The 23,312-nt window shown below is 44.9% G+C and overlaps 1 protein-coding gene across 1 annotated transcript in view; it reads right to left on the bottom strand.

The window, feature by feature from the left end:
- LOC126538493 (evasin-1-like) overlaps positions 1–23,312 on the bottom strand; it is a 72,168-nt gene that overhangs the window by 27,977 nt on the left and 20,879 nt on the right. The window contains exon 3 of the mRNA XM_050185339.2: positions 21,232–21,258. Within this exon, the coding sequence (XP_050041296.1) occupies positions 21,232–21,258 (27 nt within the window). The remainder of the gene's footprint in view (positions 1–21,231; positions 21,259–23,312) is intronic.

Genomic DNA, 23,312 nt, shown 5'->3' with positions numbered 1-23,312 from the left:
ATGGGCCAACTTGAAACTTAGGCGCGGGCGAACTGGTACTTTCAAATTTGAGGCTGGGCCAACTTGAAATTGGAGGGTTTGATAACTGAAATTTGGGGGTATGCTTAGACATACTTAGACATCTTCAGTGGAGTTACTGAATACTTATTGCACGCCTCTGTTCCAATTTTGGGGGATTTTCGAAAGACGTCGTAACAATAGCACGCCACCTGACCATGCTGCTCAATAAGTCAATTCATTTATTTATTTACATGAGGATTTCTCCAAGCGACTGCCTTCTTTCCGTTCATCACCTCCTGAATTCACTATCAACTGAAGAGCATTTTGACGTCTACGATACCACGGAAGTCCGCACTGATGCAACGGCCATGAGATTGAAGCCGTATAAATCAACATTACCGTGGACATGGCAGCCACATTTTTATTTGTTTATTTATTTATTTTTATTTATTCGGTATACCTACATCGCCTGTACGGCATTATCGTAGGAAGGTTAAAATACAGGGGGTCACAATGGAAACATATTCAGCAACATCAAAAGAATACATCAATAAATACAACATAGTTTAAGCACTGAAATTCGCAAAAGCGGAATACAAACTAACAAAGTACAAAACAAAGTGAGTAACAAAGTAACTAACTAACAAAAAAAGTAGCGTATGTGCCGAGATGAATGACAGAACAATCAAAGAATATGGCTTTCAATAGCATTTTCAAAACTAGAAGCTGCCATCACTTCATTAGGGAGCCCATTCCAATCGTTACTCGTGTTAGGAAAAAATGAATACTTAAACACATTCGTACGGCACTGATAAGCTCGAATTTTGTTACCGTGGTCCCTCCTAGATAAAACGTAATGCGGCTCCATGATGAACAGTGTTTTGTCAATACCAGTGTTACTTTTATATATAATATAAAGGAATTTCAATCTTAGGGTTTTCCTCCGTGAAGAAAGAGTTTTCCAACCCAACCCTTCCCGTATTCCGGATCCTCTGATAGTAAAATTTTAATTTCCTGTTACGAAGCGTGCTGCTTGCTTCTGGACGCGTTCTATTTTTTCTGTGAGGTATTTAGTGTATGGATCCCAGATAACGCATGCATATTCTAGAATAGGCCTGACGTTTGTTAAATACAGGGTTGCCTTCAGTGATGAAGGAGAATGCTTAAAATTTCGTCGGAAAAAGAGAAGAAGACGGTAAGCTTTCGCGCTAATTGAGTTAGCATGATTAGTCCCGTCAAGCGTTTCAGAAAACGTAACTCCGAGGTACTTAGCATCCTTAGCGGTACTGAGTGCAATATTATTTACGCAATAGGAACTGGGGAATTTTTTTCTTTTTCTTTGTAAACTGCACATGGTAGCATTTACCAGTATTCAGAGTCATCTGCCACCGCTTGCACCAGATAGATACTTTTTCAAGGTCGTCCTGTAAGACAGACATATCGGCATAACATTTCACTGTACGATACATGACGCAGTCGTCGGCATGCAGTCTAACTGTTGATTTAAGGCCTACTACTAAATCATTAATATAAACAAGGAACAAAAGAGGCCCAAGCACAGAGCCTTGAGGCACTCCCGATAGCACGTGCATTGGAGCCGAGTTTACCCCATTAAGAACAACTTGCTGTTTGCGCAGGTGTAAATAATCCTTTATCCAGCCGAGAATATGTTCAGGAATGCCTAGGAATGATAACTTTAAGCAAAGTAGATTGTGCGGGACGACATCAAATGCTTTCCGCAGATCAAGAAAGAGTGCATCTATCTGTTCACCATGGTCCAGGCCGAGTGCAATGTCGTGAGTGAATTCGGCTAGTTGTGTTACACACGAAAAACCAGAGTGAAATCCATGCTGAGCCGAAGTGAAAAGTTATTTGTTTGAAAATGTTTCATCAGATTAGAGTACAGGAGTTCGAGAGTCTTACAGTAAACGGAAGTTAAAGATATCGGCGTGTAATCGCCTACGTGTGTACGATAACCCTCTTTAAATATCGGAGTCACGTTGACTGTCTTCCAATCTTCGGGCAGTTTTTGATTATCTGATGACTTGTTGGATAATATTACTAAGAAAGGCGCCATCTGTCTCGAACATTGTTTCAAAATATGATTAGAAATTCCATCGGGTCCATGAGCGGAATGCAGGTTTAGGTTAAACAACAAAGCCTCCACTCCTTCCTTGCTCACGGCAATGTTTTCCATTTCCGGTAATCGTGTCGGTGTGTAAGAAATAGCACTGCTACATGGCTTTGTAAAAACTGAATGAAAATACTTGTTAAATACTTCTGCTTTTCTTTTGTCTTCTTTAATTAGGTTACCATCATTTGTGATGGCCGGGATGCCAGTGTCATCCTTGTTGTTGCTCTTGATATGCCGCCAGACCTCTTTGGGATTAGTTTTTAGTTTATCTGCTAAGGCTTGTAGATATGCATCCTTCGCAACCTTCAATTCGCTTTTAAGTTTTGTGCTGATATCCCTTAGCTTTTTGTACATGCTCGGGTTTTTTGTTTTGCGATATATTTTATATGTTCGGGATTTTTTCTGAATTGATGAACGTAAATCCTTATTATTTCCAGGGTTTATCCTTGCGGCGCTTAGTCGAAACCACCTTGGACGGAACAAAATCTGAGGTCATTGAAAGCAGTTTATCCCAGAATATGACCCACAGACTGTCAATGCTACTAAATGAACTGTAATGCGCAAATATAGGCAGGAAATCATTTAACTCATTAGAAATAGCCTCATAATTACCCCTTTCATAAAAGAATACCTTCCTCGGCCGCATTTTGGTAAATTCTATTTTTCTGCAACGAATAGTGCCTGCAACTACTTCATGATCACTAATCCCTGGTACTGGTGCAATGAAGTCTATGATATCTTTCTGGTTACTAAAGACCAAGTCTAACACATTTCCGTCTGTGCATCCAAAACGAGTAGGAAAATCAACGAACTGGAAGGGCCCATAGGTCATTTTTAGCTCGGAAAATGCAGACTGAAGCAATGACCTATTATTCTGTACAGTACATAGGTCACGCCATTCAACATCTGGCATGTTAAAATCACCACCAAGAATTACCGTTTCAGATGACAGGACTGAGAGTGACCTTGAAAGGCTGATAAATGATTCAACAGTGTTCAAATTTGCTGGTCTGTAGAAAGAACCGACAATAAGGGCGTTTCCGCCTGAAAAGCATAGCCTGCACCATACAGACGCTGAGGTATCGTCAGCTGGAAGAAATGGTGCACTTTCAACTGTGTTCCAATTGCAGATGGAAAGAATCTATTCCATTATTGAGCGCGATTCTTAAACATATATGTAAATTCGCAGTTTAAAAGAATTGTCTTTATTTCTTGGCCTACAGGTATTTATGGTGGCATCGCGTGCTTTGCAGGATTTCATCAGTGCGTGAGCGAACTTCGCCGAGTGGGCCACTAAGTTTTCTGGTTTCTGGAATAACCTTACCCTTTTGGCAGCATGCCAAAGGTCTACCCAGTTTGCTCCAGACATACAACACGGTGTTTTTTCAGCCTGTTCATAATTTGCGTCCTCCACAGTTATACTGTGAAGACGCTTCCCTTTTGCTACACTGCACCAATAAGTGAGCTTGCCTTTGAATTCTATTTGTTTATTAATATCGTATTCTTGCTATTATTATCGCATGTAATGTACACAGAATACTCAGGCACCATCAAAGCAAATGTTTTTTTTTCTTGGCTGAGCACGACCGCCATTGGTATGCAAATAAACATAACTTGAACTCATTTTCTCCTGATTAAAGGCAATATTAGACGCTTAGTTCGTTCTGAACAAGGTCAACAAGAGCCATAGTACTCAATCTTCTATTGCCTCTATTCGCAAGCTTGCTTCTTTTAAGGATGCCACCTTGTACCGCATAAACGTCCCGCTGATGTATCTGATGTGTCAATTGTTATTCCTGAGCCCACAATATAAACAGTCATGCGCAACTTCACGGTGTCCTGGCGGCAGGCCACAATGGCGCGCCACACAAGTATGACTACCCTGATTCATTTGGATTGGCATAAACCATTTCGTGCGCTGGTTACGACGCCCCATATTAACTCTGCCAGAGGTTGAAAAGCCGTCCATCCAGCGTTACAGTTTTCTTCAGTCTCTTGATATATCATACGATTTATTTCATTACTATGATTTTCAACTAACTGGCTACTTTCACTCTGTTAACTTTCGCAAAGCGTGTGTGTGTCGCTGTAGTTACCAAATACCCAAAACGGTAAGCAACACTTAAGCCTTCCTGGCCACCTGAGCAAGTGATGGAAGGTTTCTGTCGAGCGGCCTTATGTTCAATATGGCGATCCTCAAGTACTTTTCGCGAATTTACTCGTAGCTCACGCCTTCTTCACCAATGCCATCGCTGACGCTACTCGCTGACACCTTAATGTATCAGTTACAGGCTAGTTAGCATGCTATCTATATATATTTCTGCTGATCCCCGAGGCAAGAACGTGGCGCTGTCTTCGGCGCCATTCGACAACCTCACTCTGCAACACTGATTTATATTCTTCACTTCTATTGTCTCGACAAGAGGATACTGTATTTCCTCCTAATATACTTTCGGCTATAGATGCGACTTCTGAGAATACTAGATGCTCGGGGTGAAATACTTTGGCTGATCACTAAAGCCAACTCACTCGTACCTATTTATCGCTATAACAGCAGGACCAAGAAAATTTTATGTGGCAGCCAGGCATCGATCGTCTGCTCATCACCAGAATCTGTTGTGCATGCCAGTTGACCTAGTTGCGCCGTGCGTTTACATTGGTGTCGTAATCCTCAGGCCTTACGTACTTCACTTCTACATCAAACCAATACAGTAAATAAATCCCTTATGTTATACAGTAAATAAATCCCTTAACAGCGAAGCTCTTAAGGGATAGTTCCCACTGGATTGTGTCCGTGTGTAGACTAAAAACTCCCCAGTGGGCCGATACCGAAGATGGTGCAATGTCAGGCCGAACCGCGACGGAGGTGAAGCAGGAGTTAAGCACTTCCTATACGTGGGCCAATCCCGAAGATAGAGCAATGCCGGGCAGCTCGCGGCGAAAGTGACGCAGACGTTAAGCATTCCTCCTACGTGGGCCACTCCCGAAGATAGTACAATGCCAGGCCGACACACGGTGAAGGTGCAGCAAGCGTTAAGCACTACCTATACGTGGGCCGACCCGAAGCTTCTGAAATACTGGGCTGACCTACGGCGGAGATGAAACAGGCGTTAAGCACTCCCCATAAGTGGCCCGATTCCAAAGATGGTGCAAGACCGGGCCAATCCGCTGCGGAGGTGAAGCAGGCGTTAAGCACTCGCTGTACGTGCGCCGATCCCGAACATAGTGCAATGCCAGACCGAACCGCGACAGAAGTGAAGCAGGCGTTAAGCGCTGCAAATACGTGGGCCGATCCCGAAGTTAAGTACCGGGCCAACCCACGCCGGAGGTGAAGCAGGTGTTAAGCACTGTCCATATGTGTGCCCATCCCGAAAATATTGCAATAACGGGCCAATCCGCTGTGGAGGTGAAGCAAGCGTTAAGCACTCGGCATAGGTGCGCTGATCGCGAATATATTGTAATGCCAGGCCGAACCACGATGGACGTAAAGCAGGTGTTAAGCACTGTGCATACGTGGGCCAATCCGGAAGATAGTGCAATGTCAGGCCGAATCGCGATGGAGTTGAAGCAGGCGTTAAGTACTCCCCATACCTCGACCGATCGCGAAGTTAGTGCAATACCGGGCCGACCGACGACGAAGGTGAAGCAGGCTTTAAGCACTCCCTGTATGTGGGCTGACCCGAAGCTGGTGAAATCCCGGGCCGACCTGCGACGGCGGTGAAGCAGCCGTTAAGCAGTCCCAATAAGCGGGCAGATCCCGAGGATAGTGCATACCAGGCCAATCCGCTGCGGGGGTGAAGAAGGCGTTAAGCACTCGCGATACGTGCGCCGATACCAAAGATAGTGCAATGTCAGGTCGAACCGCGATGTAGGTGAGGCAGGCGTTTAGCACCCCCCGTACTGCTACCGATCCCGAAGATAGTGCAATGCCGGGCAGCCCGCGCCGGAGGGGAAGCAGGCGTTAAGCATTCCCCATACGTGGGCCGAACCCGAAGATGTCAAAGATAGTGCGATGCCTGGCCTACCCACGGAGAAGGCGAAGCATGCGTTGAGCACTCCCTATACGTGGGCCGACCCCAAGCTGGTGAAATACTGGGCCGATCAGCGGTGGAGGTGAAGCAGGCGTTGAGCTCTCTCCATACTTGGACCCCTCCCAAAGATAGCGCAATACCGGGCCAATTCGTGCGAAGCTCAAGCAGGAGTTAAGCACTCACCATACGAACGCCGATCCCGAAGATAATGCGATACCGGGCCGTCCGCGGCGGAGGTGGAGAAGGCGTTAAGCTCTCGATATACGAGCGCCAATCCCGAACATAGTGCAATGCCTAGGCGACACGCTGCGAAGGTGAATCAGGCGTTAAGCACTCCATACGTGGGGCCATGTCGAAGACAGTGCAATACCGGTCCGATCCGCGGCGAGGTGAAGCAGTCGTTAAGATTTCCCCATAAGTGGGCCGATCCCGAAGATAGTGTAATGTCAGGCCGGACCGCGATGGAGTTGAAGCAGGCGTTAAGCACTCCCCATATGTCAACCGATCGCGAAGTTAGTGCAATACCGGGAAGCCCACGGCAGGGGTAACGCAGGCGTTAAGCATTTCCCATACGTGGGCTGATCCCGAAGCTAGTGCAATGCCGGGCCGACCCACGGCGTAGGTGATGAACGCGTTAAACAATCGCCATATGGTCACCGTTCGCCAACGTTGTGCAATGCTTGGACGACCTGCGGCGGAAGTGAAGCAGGTGATAAGCACTCTCGCTGCGGGGGCCCGTCCCGAAGATGGTGCAATACCTGGCCGATCCGCGGCGAGGTGAAGCAGGCGTAAAGCACTCGCCATACGTGCGCCGATCTCGAATTTCGTGCTGTGCCATGCCGCACCGCGGAGGTGGAAACAGGCGTGAAGCTATCCGCATACGCGTGCCCATACCGAAGATAGTGCAATACCGGGCCGAACCGCAACGGAGGTGAAGCAGGCGTTAACCATTGCCATACGTGCTCCGATCCCGAACAAAGTGCAATGTCTGAGAGAGCCGCGGAGGAGGTGAAGCAGGCGTTAAGCACTCGTCATATGCGCGCCGACCCCGAACGTACTACAATGTCTGGGCGACCTGCAGCGCAGGTGAAGCAGGCGTTAAGCACTGTCCATACGTGGACCCATCCCGAAGATAGTGCCATATCGGGCCGATTCACGGCGAAAGGTGAAGCAGGCGTTAAGCAGTCGCCATACATGCGCCAATCCCGAACATTGTGCAATGCCTGGACGACCTGCGGCGGAGGTGCAGTTCTCCATTAAGGGGCCCACACGCATAGCTTCACTGGTCATCCTTCTTCATAGTTTGGAAGGGCACTGACTTTTTTGTCACTTAGCAGCCTTCTATCGCTGACAAGTGCAGCTTTAGATATTGCTATAAAAAAAGATAGACAACCTACTTTCAAGCGTACAAACGGTTCCGCACTACAGGACCCTGTAGCGCTCCTGTTATTCCTTTTTTATTTGTTTTTTTCATCACTGTAAATCACTCGAGAGTAACTTATAGATTATCGGATGTTTTACGATTGCGTCGGTATTCCAGAAGCCTGTCGTCTGAGCAGCAATTACTTTTTCAATATCGTCATCAGCCTGGCTACGCCCACTGCAGGGCAAAGGCCTCTCCCATACTTCTCCAACTACACCGGTCATGTGCTAATTGTTGCCATGTTGTTCCTGCAAACTCCTTAATCTCATCCGTCCACCAACTTTCTGCCGCCGCATGCTACGCATCCATTCTCTTGGAATCCGGTCCGCAACCCTTAATGACCATCGGTTATCTTCCCTCCTCATTACATGTCCTGCCCCTGCCCATTTCTTTTTCTTGATTTCAACTAAGATGTCATTAACTCGTGTTTGTTCCCTCACTCAATCAGTTCTCTTCTTATCTCTTGACGTTACACAGCATTCTTCTCTCAATAGCTTATTGCGCCGTCCTTAATTTAAGTAGAACCATTTTCGTAAGCCTCCAGGTTTCTGTGCCGTAAGGGAATACTGGTAAGGCACAGCTGTAATACACTTTTCTTATGAGGGATAATAGCAACCTGCTGTTCATGAACTGAGAATGCCTGCCAACGCACCCCAACCACTTCTTATTCTTCTGATTATTTCAGTCGCATGATCCGGACCCGCCGTCACTACCCGCCCTAACTAGATGTATTCCCTTACCACTTCTAGTGCCTTGCTAGCTAACGTAAACTGCTGTTCTCTTCGAGACTGTTAAACATTACGTTAGTTTTCTGCAGATTCATTTTTAGACCCACCTTTCTGCATTGTGTGTGTAGGTCAATGAGCATGCATTGCAATTGGTCCCCTGAGTTACAAACAAGGCAATAACATCAGCTAATAGGCAGTTCCTAAGGTATTTTCCATTAACTCATATTCGCAATTCTCGCCAGTTCAGGTCTCTGAATACCTCCTGTAAACACGCAATAGCATTAAATAGCATTTTTCGATATAGTGAAGCAATATTATAGAGCTCATACACAATAAACTTATAAGGAATTATTCCAACGTTCTAGAATTAATATATTATATTGTGATTTCAAACAATAACTCATATATGTGCGCCAATTATGACTCTATATTTAGACTCTTATGAGAACCGTCATATTGTTCAAATTCGTTGCCTGAGTTCCAGCATGTATCAAAGGCACCTAAGATCAGTGCGCTTTGTTTGAACTTCAACGCCGGGCTTTCCTGTGTCAGTTGGCAATGTTGCAGTCGTTCCCAGATTCACTCTTTACCAGTGAAGAAACTGAAAAAAGTGTTAGACATGGAATCTATGGCGCAAGCTACATTTTGCTAGGAACCTTGTTGGGCTTTCTGCATGATTGCATTCGTATTTATAGGTTGCTTTTTTTTCAATTTAGTTTCTACGCCATAAGGCAGTCTTCCACGTTAAGAAATAAAAGTGTGAGCTACATTGGAAGATCTGAAATAAGCGATTTTCTGGCTTCCGCTTTAGGCTAGGTCATCGGCAGTGTAATACCACCATATTACACAGAGAGCAGGCGACAATAAAAAGAAACGAAACAAATGCCTCGTTATGTTTGTGCTATTAATCCTAATAAACTTCAAGGCGCGCTCTGAGGCCTGGAATGTTGAAATAAATGTCCCATTATATTGGCGTAAGGACGGTAATATAATATTTCTATTTAAGCAAGCCCTCCTGTTGCATAAAGGCCTTCTTTGAACTATCTGCGGCAGATACGAAATATTCAGTACAGTTTCTCTACATGTCCACAACCACGTGACAGCGCTCACGAAGATGAAATTCTGGTGACACCACTTAGTCAAACGTTGGGGGATGGGAAGTGTATTCAGTCTTTATACAAGATGGCTGATAATCATTCACATAAATTAGTGGGTAAACACCGGAGAATGTTCATTAAGCACTCACATCAGACAAGCTTAGTTTGTATAGAGGGACCGTTCATAGTATGACCAAGCGAGGAAGTGCGTTGGCGAAGCGTCCCGCCGCTACGGTTCTCAGAGCCAGCGGCAATGAATCGACACAGGAGCATTTTTTTTCGATATCAGTGACATATCCGCGGACCGGCATACTTCTTAAAGCGGTTTAATTTCAATTTTCATTGCGGAACCACAAACACAGTGAGCGCCGCGCATATACCGCGGCCACCTATGCTGGAAGCGCGCACTGTTTTTCATCTTGCAATACGGCCCTCGGGGGCTCCACTTGTTCCCCTAGGCGGCGGCTGGGACTGCCACTGAGGAAGTTTAAGTGTATGACTTCCTTGCATAGAAACGACAACTTGGTTGCTAATAGATTACGTTGGCTTGGATAACTTCGGCACGACGCCGAGGCCCTGTCGCTAAAGCGTTCCTATGCTTGCATTCGCGTAGATTAAATTTTGTATTGAAGGGACGCGCACCGTAACATGGCTGCAAAGGTGCTTGCGTTGGACGTATAAAATGCGATAAACTCTATTCTAAACGGTGTGTTCTCTAAATGCTGCAGTAAACCTATGTTTACAGTATTCGCGCAATCGCAAGAGTCACGAGTATAGCTACCGTAACCGCAACAATCACGGTATGGTCGTAAGTTGTTGTGACAGCGCCACTCTAATCCATAGACCCTGCCACCAAAGAATGAGTGGCGAGGTACTGTCGATGAATAAGTAATTGCCAGTTACGCTATGCAGGAAACATTTATTACGAGGAATGGCGGGCGCCTGTTCCACTGCGAAGGACGCATGCTGGGCAATGACTCCAATCATTTACTCGGTACATCTCACATCTACACTGGCATTCATCCGGTTTCACCAAATGTCCCTTATATTCTCTCGACCCGAAACTGCGTCTTCGCCTGCCACCCGCACTCTAGTTTTTAATTTTTTGCCCCACTCTTTTCCCAATGTGCTGAGACGTGCTTCCACCGATGTTCGCTCCTCCTTTTTCTCAATAAATCAAGTGACTGATTGATTGATTGATTCATTCATTCATAAATTACTTCGAAAATTGCGTGTTTCCATCTCCGTAACCGCCCTCTCTTTCACCTGGACTCTCCCATCGCAAAACAATGCTGTGTTGGAAATGGCTGGTCGTCGCATACACAATTTTCAAGGAATCGCTAGCAGCACAGCGTGCCATTGTCGGTGGGTGACGAGACGGTATATAGCACCCTCTCTGCCAGTTCCACACTCAGCGCTCTGCTCCGTAAGCTACTATTAGCCGCTTCGACTGCACACCACTCTTGGAAAAAAATATCCTGGGAGGTTAGCGTAAGTATTATTTGATGCACAAGGCCACAAGAGAGCAACTGTCCATCTTCAATGTGCCCGCACTATGTGTACTGTAGTGTTCTCTCTCGCTACCTGTTCATTCTTTTTCTTTTGATCCGTTTTCTCTCATCTCTCCGTGTTTCCTTTAATGCGTGCCATTATGATTGTCAAAGTACAAGAAAGTACAATATATATATGTGCGGTGGCGTAGAGGTAGAGTATCGTCCTCGCGTGCAAGAGGACCGTGGCTCCCAGCCCGGGGCCGCGCAATTTTCCACCGGATTAAAAAAAATCGCAAAGAAAAATCCGCGTGCTGATAAACTCGCATAAACAGGCTTGGATTACGGCCTGATACCGGTGAACAGAACCCGTAACGCACTCCCTCACCAAAGTGGGATTGGCCGCCCTTGTGCAGTACTTGGTCACGACCTCGTATATGAATAAAACAATCAAACCTTGGCCCTCAGTTCCCAGCAGCTGCGAAGCAACTGACCGCGGCGGTGGTCAGACCTGTGACGCAAAGGAGGGTGCTAAGAATCTCTGGGTCCGGACAGACCGCCATTGGTATATGAACCTGGCAACGTTTAACGCTAGAACGTTATCTAGTGAGGCGAGTCTAGCAATACTATTGGAGGAATTATCGGGCAGTACACGGGATATAATAGGGCTCAGTGAGGTTAGAAATACAAAAGAAGCATATACAGTGCTAAAAAGCGGGCACATCCTGTGCTACCGGGGCTTAACGCAGAGACGAGAACTAGGAGTCGGATTCCTGATTAATAAGGGTATAGCTGGTAACATACAGTAATTCTATAGCACTAAGGAGAGTGTGGCAGGTCTTGTTGTGAAACTTAATAAGAGGCACAAATTCAATGTCGTACAGATGTACGCCCATACATCAAATCATGATGACCAAGAAGTCGAAAGCTTCTATGAAGTCGTCGAATCGGCGATGGGTAAAGTCAAAACAAAATACACTATACTGATGGGCGACTTCAATGCCAGCGTAGGCATCAAGCAGGCTGGACAGAAGTCAGTGGGGGAATATGGCATAGCGTATAGGAATAGCTGGGGAGAGTTATTAGTAGAGTTGCAGAACGGAATAATTTGCGGATAATGAGCACCTTCTTGCGCAAGCGGGATAACCGAAAGTGGACGTGGAGGAGCCCGAATGGCGAGACTATAAATGAATTAGACCTCATATTCTGCGCTAACCCTGGCATCATACAAGATGTGGATGTGCTCGGCAAGGTACGCTGCAGTGACCATAGGATGGTAAGATCTCGAATTAGCCTAGACTTGAGGAGATAACGGAAGAAACTGGTACATAAGAAGCCGATCAATGAGTTAGCGGTAAGAGGGAAAATAGAGGAATTCCGGATCAAGCTACAGAACAGGTATTTGGCTTTAACTCAGGAAGAGGAGTGCAATGTTGAAGCAATGAACGACAATCGTATGTGCATAATTAGGGATTGTGCAATAGAAGTCGGTAGTAACTTCGTTAGACAGGATGCCGGTAAGCTTTCGCCGGAGACGAAAGATCTGGTTAAGAAGTACCAATGTATGAAAGCGTCTAACCCTACAGCTAGAATAGAACTGGCAGAACTTTCGAAGTGAATCAACAAGCGTAAGATAGCTTGAGATAAGGAAGTATAATATGGATAGAACTGAGCATGCTATCAGGAACGGAGGAAGCCTAAAATAGTGAAGAAGAAACTGGGGATAGGCAAGAATCAGATGTATGCACTAAGAGACAAAGCCGGCAATAGCATTACTAGTTTCGATAAGATAGTTCAAGTGGCTGGGGAATTCTATAGAGATTTATACAGTACCAGTGGCACCCACGAAGATAATGGAAGAGGGAATATTCTAGAGGAATTTGACATGCCACAAGTAATGCCGGAAGAAGTAAAGAAAGCCCTGGGAGCTATGCAAAGGGGGAAAGCAGCTGAGGAGGATCAGGTTACAGCAGATTTGTTGATGGATGGGGGGCAGATTGTTCTAGAAACACTGGCCACCCTGTATACGCAATGCCTCATGACCTGGAGGGTACCGGAATCTTGGTAGAACGCCAACCTAATCTTAATCCATTAAAAAGGTGACGCCAAATACTGGAACAATTATAGACCGATCAGCTTACTGTCCGTTTTCTACAAACCACTTACTAAGGTAATCGCAAATAGAATCAGGAACGCTTTAGACTTCTGTCAACCAAAGGACCAGGAAGGATTTCGTAAAAACTACTCAAAAATAGAGCATATTCACACTATCAATCAGGTGATAGAGAATGTGCGGAATATAACCAACCCTTATATATATAACTTTCATTGATTACGAGAAAGCGTTTGATTCAATCGAACCCTCAGCAGTAATGCAGGCATTACGGAAACAGGGTGTAGACGAGCCGTATGTAAAAATACTGAAATATATCTATAGCGGCTCCACAGCTACCGTAGTCCTCCATAAAGAAAGCAACAAAATCCCAGTAAGGAAGGCCGTCAGGCAGGTAGACACGATCTCTCCAATATTATTCACAGCGTGTCTCCAGGAGGTATTCAGAAACCTTGATTGGGAATGATTGGGAATAAGGGTTAATGGATAATACCTCAGTAATTTTCGATTCGCTGATTATATTACCTTGCTTAGTAACTCAGGGGACCAATTGCAATGCATGCTCACTGATCTGGACAGGCAAAGCAGAAGGGTGGGTCTAAAAATTAATCTGCAGAAAACTAAAGAAATGTTTAAAAGTCTCTGAAGAGAACAGCAGTTGACGATAGGTAGCTAGGCACTGGAAATGGTCAGGGAATACATCTCCTTAGGGCAGTTAGTGACCGCGGATCCGGATCATGAGACTGAAATAATCAGAATAGGAATGGGTTGGGGTGCGTTTGGCAGGCATTCTCAGATCATGAACAGCAGGTTGCCGTTATTCCTCAAGAGAAAAGTGTAAACCAGTTGTGTCTTACCAGTACTCACCTACGGGGCATAAACCTGGAGGCTTACGAATATGGTTCTACTTAAATTGAAGACGACGCAACGAGCTATGGAAAGAAGAATGATAGGTGTAGCGTTAAGGGATAAGAGAAGAGCAGTTTGGGTGAGGTGCATACGTGACAGGAGCGAGCCAGAGAGGCAAAGAAAGCGAGAAGCTCGTCTTCACCCCACCACGTCGAGTGTGCACAATGCCCTCAGGAGTTTCCTGCCTTTGCCAGATTAGCCTCTTTACAGCGGTAATTATCCGTGTCACCAATCAGAGAAACTGCAGAAACTGCAGCGCTTCATTTTCTACTAAGACGCAAGTCCGGAGGGAACATAGATGCAACCTTAGGGAGGAGGGATGAGACGAGGCAATTATCATACAAGGCAGGTGCGGGAGATGACGTGAGATGGCAAACAAACCCTACTATTATACTGTGGCGGTTGCGGGGAAACTGGATAAGCTTAAGTTCAAGGTACAGTACAGTATACGTTGCTGCCACTTCTGAGAAATAATCACCCTGCAAATATGCTAGGCGGACAAACAACGCAGGGCGTACAGAAGCAGAGCAGCATTAAATAAAGCGCACGGTAGGGTCCAGGCGACAGTGCGGATGCGTTCGACCATCAAATTAACAATTCAGTGCCCGCCACGTTTGCTTTGCAGCTATAGCATTGCTAAAGGCCGTGCATTTGATCCCAACCGCGGCAGCCGCATTTTGGCGGGGGTGAAAGAGAAAACGCACGTACACTTGGATTTTGGGACGCGTTTAAGAATAGCATGGTGTCAAAATTAGTCCGCAGTCCGCCACTACGACATGCCTCATACTCCAATTGTTCTTTTGGCACGTACAGCCCCATCATCCATTTCAAATTTAATACTTCTGCCACAACGTGATGTGCCATGTCCGGCAATGACTACGCTCAACCCTCCCAGAGGTGATGAAATATGGCGCACAACAGCGCCTCTATAGCAAAGACCTCTCCCTGTCTGTTCTGTGTACTACGCAGACAAACAGCAGTGGTGCCCACAAGGTAACGTTTAACATCAACTCACCACTCTCGCAGTAGACTAAACGTTGCAGAGATTACGCTTTAACTGTCAACATCACCGTTAATTATCGTCAATCAGAGCCTTCAGCACGGAATTATTCGCTTACATCGATTCCAACGGTACATGGGATCGGCATAATTTTTATTGAAATTTCCTTCTCTGCAATGAGGTGAAAGCTGGCTAAGAAGCATTTACATTTTATTTATTCTTAAGACGTCGTGGTACTATAAGCATGATGTCTTTCCCAGCCTCCTAAACTAATAAAGTGACGTATAAATAATAAATTGTTGAGATTTGAAATTAATTTTTTTATAATAGATTACAGGCAATAAATAAAATAAGATACAGAAGGAGGTCCCACAGTCGATAACTGTATCGGGACCTTCTGTCAATACGTTGAGTGCGCGTTAAATGTGTAAACGCGCGCTCAACAATATTCCTAGTACATTTGCCAGTAGTCACTCAATCAAGATGTATTAAGTCAACACTGTCACGTTGTAGTGATGTAAAGAACAAGTCAGTTCCAATAGAGTTAGTAACGAATCTAGGTCATTATAAGACGAGCTTGCATTGCAAAAAAAGAAAAGAACACTCAAAGCACAACGATGGCTGCGTGCAAAGTAGTGCTTCTTCTTAATCACGTCTACGCATCTACGGACCACCTGGGATTTTTTTAACCTGCACTTTAATCTAAGTACACGGTTGTTTTTGCATTTCGCAGTCATCGAAATATACGGCCGCCGTAGCCGGGAATTGATCCCGCGGCGGGACAACATTCCTGATATTAGAAATACATATACGCGGGTGTTGAGCTATCCGATAATTTGGAACAGTGGATGGACGCTAATGGATGCTCAACCATAAAATATAAATGTAGTCTACAGTTGCTTTAAATATTACCTGATACATAGTGCTCGTGGTAAAAATGGCCCCCAATACTGTACAGCGGCATCGACATACCAAAAATTGAAGGGCTAAATACTTTCCCATTACTGGTATTTATCAAACAAGCATTTCGTGGTTCAATGTAGACCTGCAGTCGAGGGGCTCATGTTTCACGTGACGGTATGCGTATGCAGCAATTATTGTCACAAAACCACAGTATTTTCTTCTTTAGGTCGTAACATTAGACAGCCAAAATATATGCATCAAAAACCTCATTCTGATACTTCAGTACTTTTAGTTCTAACGTACGCACGCCCACAAGATATTACGAGGCACGCGAACGCGTGACGAAACGGCCCTCCTCCCCTTCTAGCGGCGCACCCCTACTGTCGAGACCGACGCTAGCGCACATGCGCGTTCCTCCATGACTGCAACCGTGCATGTTTCCGCGATTCTCCCTTGCGCGCCGGCGTTATGCGAGTGCAGCCGCGAGGTGCCCCTCTTGCGGTTGGCTCTGTGGCGGCTTCGACGGGCAAAACTGCGTCAATCGCGAGCTCGCGGGCGCCACTGCGGCCGCTTTTTGCCGAGTCACGAGCGCGAACGCATAGGGCCCGGTCGCGAACGCAACAAGTCATTTCCTTCTTTTCTGCGTTTCTCCTCTTCGTGGCCAATCTTCGTTCTTTCTTTCTTCAGAATCCGGGCGTTCTGCCGCAGGAGAGCGTGGCAGAAAAGGGGCTCTATCGGAAACAGGCAAGACAAAAATGAACTCATTTGTGTTTTTCCGATCAAAGTCGCGACAGCGCCAATCGCAAGAAGGCCGCCTCGCAGCTGCACTGGGTTATCGCCGGCGCGCAAGGAGGAATCGCAGAAACATGCCCGCTTGCAGTCGGGGAGGGATGCGCAAGCGTTGGTCTCGACAGTAGGGGTGTGCCGCCAGAAGTCGTGAAGGGCCGTTTCGCCACGCGCTTTCGTGCCCCGCAATATTTTGTGGCCGAGTGTACATGTTCGCGCTACTTATGTGTTACAAAGTGCTCAAAATGTATCCAACTTCGCCCAGGCCGCTGTTTTTAATCGTGATGATGCTAAGAAACCGAGCCTGATGTCACCAACGCCCAGAAATCTAAACGAGAGCGCGCAAAATCTTCTCGCACACCTTGTGTGATGTACCATAGTGCAGAGGTGCTTGTATAATTTAGAAGAATCGGCTGCAAAGGCATACGTGCATGGTTCGGCACATGCGTTTAAGCTCATGAAGTTCATTTGCGCGAAGATGTCCAACCTTTCGCACTTTCTGTATACGAAGCCTACTACACCATTAATATGCCGGCTGCTTTTAATGCCACAAAACAAAACTACTAAACCAATACAAATATTCGTGACATCATTTTATCAGATTGGTTACCTCTAGATGCGTAGTAAGTTGACAAGTAGTGGGCGTAATTAACGAAGGTACGTTAATTAATGTTTCTATAATTGATCTGAGATGGCTAAAGAAAATGAGTAGTTTTGAGCTCGTCCTCAAGATTATCTAGCCGAACGCAGAAATTCTTATTACACATGCTTCTGTAAGAGCGATGCAAACAAAAATTTTCCGATTAGAGGCTCTCGGAAAGCGTAACTGACGCAGAGAAAAAATACCTGTTAAGTCACAGAAGGAACAGCGCTTCAAGACTGGACTGGAAGGAGCAACAACACACAGACTTCGCTCACTAACAACATGAAGTGCTCTTCTTACTGTGATAATGAAATAACTAGCCCGTCAGCCAATCCTTGCAAACCTGTAAAGTCAACCGGACCACACCTGGCCTTTTGTGATGTTGTCATCACTAGTGTGGCCCCGTGGGCATGTTCCTTATGGCAAATACGTTTTCGCATTTTATTCGCGCTTTTTTTCTTCGAAGGCAAGCGGTTTGAAGTTTGAGGTCAATATAGCAGCGAACGTGTGCCGCCGAAATCTTGCGTGGTCCCAGAAGTGGGAATGACGCAATGTTGGTGAGTTAGCCTGTCGCTGGCATAAAGACAATGTGCTGCCGCCGAGGAAAGGAAGATAACGAAAGTGAACAGGCGCGGTGGCTGCTCACGGAGCCATGCCGATGGTGACGGTGCCATAATGACGATATTTGGGGCGGTGATATTGACGACTGAGGCTTGTTTTTTTTTGTTCTTTTCGTTCATTTTGCTTTCAGAAAGAGTGCATGCTATAAATGCAGTTCGTTTCGTTCTTGCCTTGCACATTTAAATGTGGGTTTAAATAAATGCTATATCGCGATTCATCTCCGAGGATAGCTGTAGCGGGAAAATGCTCGCGCGCTGACACACACACACATACACGCAAGGATACCACATATGATTTCCCGCATTCACACATTCACGCGCCCACGCATGTACATACGCACAAAAATGTACGCACGCACGCACACACAAACTCGCGCATGCTCGCACACGAATACACGCACTAGTGCACACGCAGATTAAAATACGGGGACAGAAACACGCGCGGACACGCAAATGCAAGTACTGACGCACGCACGTTCAAGGCCAGCACACGCATATACACTTCCTCTCCTGCCCGTCCGCCTCACAATAACATGCGCGTGCAGATAGACTCAATGACGCTCGCTCTGCAATTACCATTCAAACTCCAGCTGTAATAAATTGTTTTACGGTTTAAGATTGCCGCATCTTCAAGTCAATGTTCCCTCTGCCTAGAGGGTGCCAGAAATGCTATGTTGTTACAAGGGACTACCATCTCGGCACAGTCAGTTGAAACTTGATACTCGACCAATATGTTGAAATAAAATTATCTAAAATTTTGCCGATTGGGTTACGAATATGCGTTGCCGTGAAGTTCCACAGACTGATGAAGGTTGCAATGTCCAGAATTCCTGAGCATATCCATGTTACAAGGCACGATAGCTTTTTTTACGCTGCACAACGACATGCGTATGCTTATTATGTCGTCCAAGGAACAACATCTGATAATAAAAGCTACGGCTTACCAAATTAGTAACCCACTACTACGTTTTAGGAAGTAAAAATTGCAAATACAGTATATGAATAGCACTCCTTAGGAAACGAAACCAAATTTTCAGTTTTGTGCATGGGCCACCTCGTGGGAGGCTGTCGAACTCAGTCCTACGTGGCGTTAAATAGAGTGTCACGAACCACGGTATAGAAACGCTGCCAGCGTGACGCTGAACAATGAGTGTGAACGATTAAACTACTCGGCCACGGCTTCCAATGCTTCGGCGAGTTATAATATTGGGATTTTATAGACACCACGTGAACTTGAACGACTGCGTTTCAAAAACCGATTTCGGGACAGTGTTACGCCATGTGTAGACAATCTAGATAGGCATCAATCGAAAGATTAGCCTCCGTGCTACATACGCTCTAGCGGCTCTTACGCTAGCAGCTGTACTTTCATCACAGCTACCGTTTGTACATGGAAAATCGATTACAAATTTTCTTTGTTTCCGAGGGCTTCCATCGCTAAATGTTTAACCGCTCTGGGAACAAAATTCTAGATGCCACAGCGTGATCAATGCATTTGGCTCCTGCGTATTGTCTTCATGCACATGTCTTTCACCTTCCTTTTTCAATAATCGACCTGCAGCTTTCATCACTCGCGAAAAAAGCCACTCGTTCCCTTGGCAACGCGCTATATTGGGGCGCTAGTTGGTACGTGTTCAGAAAGCCTGGATGTGTACATTCTATATCCACCACGCCATCGCCCGCCGACCTTCACCACACCAGAACCATTGCAGAACAACCATTAACACATTCCCGGTAATGTTTAAAGGGACACTCAAGGCTAAAATAAGTCGACGTGGACTGTACAAATTTTATTCCAGAAGCCTCGCAGCCCTTATTTTGTGCGAAGAGTTAGTTTATGAAAACGCCGCTTTCTATGGGGCACCGTACCTTTAGCGCAATTCATATCGACGGCCCCCGAGCGAGAGACTTGCGACGTATCATACGCAATCACCGCCCTTTACTGTCGTCGGTGAGTAAAACGACGCCCCACAGACGGCGCCACTGTTTTTTATTTATTTTCTCTTGCGCGAAACGCGAAAATACTACAGTGGAAAAACCGAGCCATGACACAGCGTTGCATTCGATGCTGCAGCTGCTTCTGGTCAAGTCTCGTGTAGTATTCGGGCGTCCCGTGACATCACATGGCCACGGAATTTTCTCCTACTCGCAGTTTGTGTGTTTCAGGAGCCAGCAAAACCAGCGCAGCGCTAAGGTAAACGAGGACACTCGTACGGAAAAGCGAGGGTGGAGCAGAGTGGAGAAAACGAATCCTTTCGACAACCTGCATCATTGTCAGGGTTAATGTCAATGAGTTATTTTGTTCTAAAAATCAAATAGAACTGAACAGGTACCATTTACTTTCGTCTCGCAGTGCAATGCCATGATATTTTTATTACCAGTGGTTCAGTAGTAGTGACCGAGTTATATTGTCGAGTGCCTTCACTACCGGGCAAGTACAAGATCTCCCTGGGGAGCCTCTTATCGCGTCTGGGAGTTACCTAAATTTCTCAATAATGAAAGCTCTATTGGCTATAATGTTAACCTCTTAGAAATTTTCGACTATTTTCGCCTATTAGACTATTTTGTGTTGTTCGGTCAAATCATGCATAATCATTGTGTACACGTCATATCAGATTGTGACGTCGCGTGACAGACAGGTGAAATGGGGGTAGTCCCAAAAAGGTTTCGACCCATCGCGGAGGGCTGATTGCAGAATTGGAATAAAAAAGCTTGGAGTAGTTTTACGTTATAGCGCCCCTGGTCACGAATAAAAATTTATCATTTAGAGCGCAGTGCGCAACAATGTTGTGTGTAGAACATGCATGTACATCGATATTGTACTGTACATCATTCACTGTATACTAGCTACGAGTATCATCTGCACTCTCTCTTTTTTTTTCTTCTCTGTTTTTCCTAGGTACAATAGTAGCCCAAAAAACAAGTTTCCCCGACCAATATATTTATTTTTAGCATTTAAAAATTTATCTGTTGGTCTTTTCAGGCGCGCTCCACATAAAAAATTGTCATGCATGCCACACGAAGTGGAGAGTTGTTATTCCATACCTGTGATGCGCTTCAGTAATAAATGTTTGGCATTTCTTGCAACTAAGTGCGCTGAATAGTGACTGAGAAATTCTGTCTGTTCGCGGGTCGCATTTTTCTTAAGGAATACGTTTTTTTTTTTTTTTCAAGTGAGAAATTCGGGTAGCCAATGATCGCACGTAAATATATTTTCATAGGTGTGGATTTGTGTTCTTGTGTGTCATGAAGGCGCACCATGAGGATATATACTTGCAGGCATAACCTAGTGTACTTACATTACTCTATTTGTGGCCTGTAGGCCACAAATGATATTTAATGTGCTCAACTTACCATCCGATGAGACTCCACCGTCCTGTTCTGCAAAATGAAAATTTATGCGCAATATCATATATATGGCGAGATAAGTAGAAATATATTATACGACGCTGTTATCGTGCAAGATTCTGGGGAAGGGCAGCCATTCCCTGTGTCGTAGGGAGTGCGAACGTGCCAGTCAATTCCGTGAAAGTTGATTTGAAATGTTCCTTTTCCTCAGCACCTTGCTGCATTCTGGCAAAGCTCTCATTTCTACCACCTGTATTGTGATTACAAACAAAATAATGCAACATGTTTTTAATATTCTTTTTCACGTGCCTTTGAATAGTTGTTTACGAGATTCTGAGAAAAATTTACGATGGGTTTTTTTTTTATTTCCATTTTTAAATAGCGTTCATTTTTGTCAAAACTTCAAACTTGAGTCGAATTGTAGAAATGGTTATTTGTGATGCAGCACGAATATTCAGCACAATTGTTGAATAGGTTAAGGTCTCGCAGTCCAGCGAATTTCAAAAGGCTACGTGTATTGGTTTAGTTGATAAAAAATCGTAAATATCGCAGCTTTTTAGGATTGTAGCAAATTAAGCAATTTTTTAAAAACACTTCCGTTTTGCACGGAAGCCTGAAACAGTGCTAGCTGACCCTTCTTTACGTCTAGGTTTTACACACAAGAATGTATTCTTTGTAGCTGTAACATACTGTATTTCACATCGTTGTGAATTTGTGAAAATGCCTTGTGCATTCTTCAATAGGCACCTCCGCACTGAAGAATCTCGTTATTTTTTCCTGCTAAAATATTCATTTGGCAAAGAAGCCACGTTCACTTTAGTGCTACCTAGTGATATGCGCATAAAATATAAAATATTCAATGAAATCTAAAATATGAAATTTTTGACCCGTGTTGATCTCTCGTGGAATCACCCTACCATGAAAGCGCCTCCAGAGAATGCGTAAATGACACTTATCATTGCAACATATCTTACATTAGCAGGCGACAACAGATGCGAAGGCAGATAGCAACGCTTAAGAGGAAGCTTTAGCTCCGGCCCAACTCCGACGCGGCCTATTCAAATACATGTAAAAACGCAAAAACGTTTTTCTGAGATAACCCCTGGACCGATTTTAATGAAATTTGTTGCATTTGAGAAAGAAAGTTGAATTCTAGTGACTGTTGGAAGCGGAATTTTGATTTAGGGCTTGAATTTTGTTAAAAAGATTTTCGATAATTCAGAAGTGGGAAAAAAATAGAAGCACGAAGTTTACAAACTAATAGCTCTGCATCAAAAACAGATATCGCGATTCTGTAAACGTCATCCATTAGACCATTCAAAGCGGACAAATTTACGTGAATTTGTTACGTTATTTACGAGGGTTTTGCAAAAGTTGTAATAACGCATCGACACATTTTTTGAGGTTCATGTGTAACATATCAATTTTGTCCGCTTTAGATGTGCTATCAGATACAATTCACAGAATTGCTATATCATTTTTTCTTGCTGGGTTACGGAGTTGTAAACTTGATAGTTTCGTTTTCTGAAAATTTGCAATTTTTGCCAATTTTTTATTAAAAAATGACAACCTAAAGCGAAAATTCGAAACCAACAGTCACTAGATTTTAGGTTTTTCTTTTAAATGCAGCAAACCCCGTCAAATTTGGTGCAGTGGTTGCCGAGAAAAACGAATTCTCCTTTTACATGTATTTAGATAGGAGCACCCGAGCTAAAGCTTCCTCTTAACCTATAATTTCGACATCGTGATGACTAGCCTGCCATCTTCTTCGCATCAGACAGCGTGCCACAGTCGCTTTCTGCTTCAGAACCAACGACTTTAAATACGAAGCATTTACAGGGAGCTATCTTCAGATGGACATTTGAGCTCATGCTTTAGTTTGGCAGAGCCGACGGTCCAGAACACCCATCTTTCATCCAGATCTTTCGTAAGCAGTCGGGAGCTCTGTTTTAATACATTGGTTGCTCCTCTTAAACCAGTTCACGACAAATCACTACACAACAGAGATGTGATTAAGCTAAATAGCAGCAATCTATCATGCCCACAAGCGTTGCTGTCTGAATATCCCACACTGTCTTGAACGCGGC

Source organism: Dermacentor andersoni, chromosome 3 (assembly GCF_023375885.2).
Source record: "Dermacentor andersoni chromosome 3, qqDerAnde1_hic_scaffold, whole genome shotgun sequence".
NCBI classification, from domain to species: domain Eukaryota; kingdom Metazoa; phylum Arthropoda; class Arachnida; order Ixodida; family Ixodidae; genus Dermacentor; species Dermacentor andersoni.
Note: the sequence above shows the minus strand (reverse complement) of the source record. Positions and strands in the feature narration are given on the sequence as shown.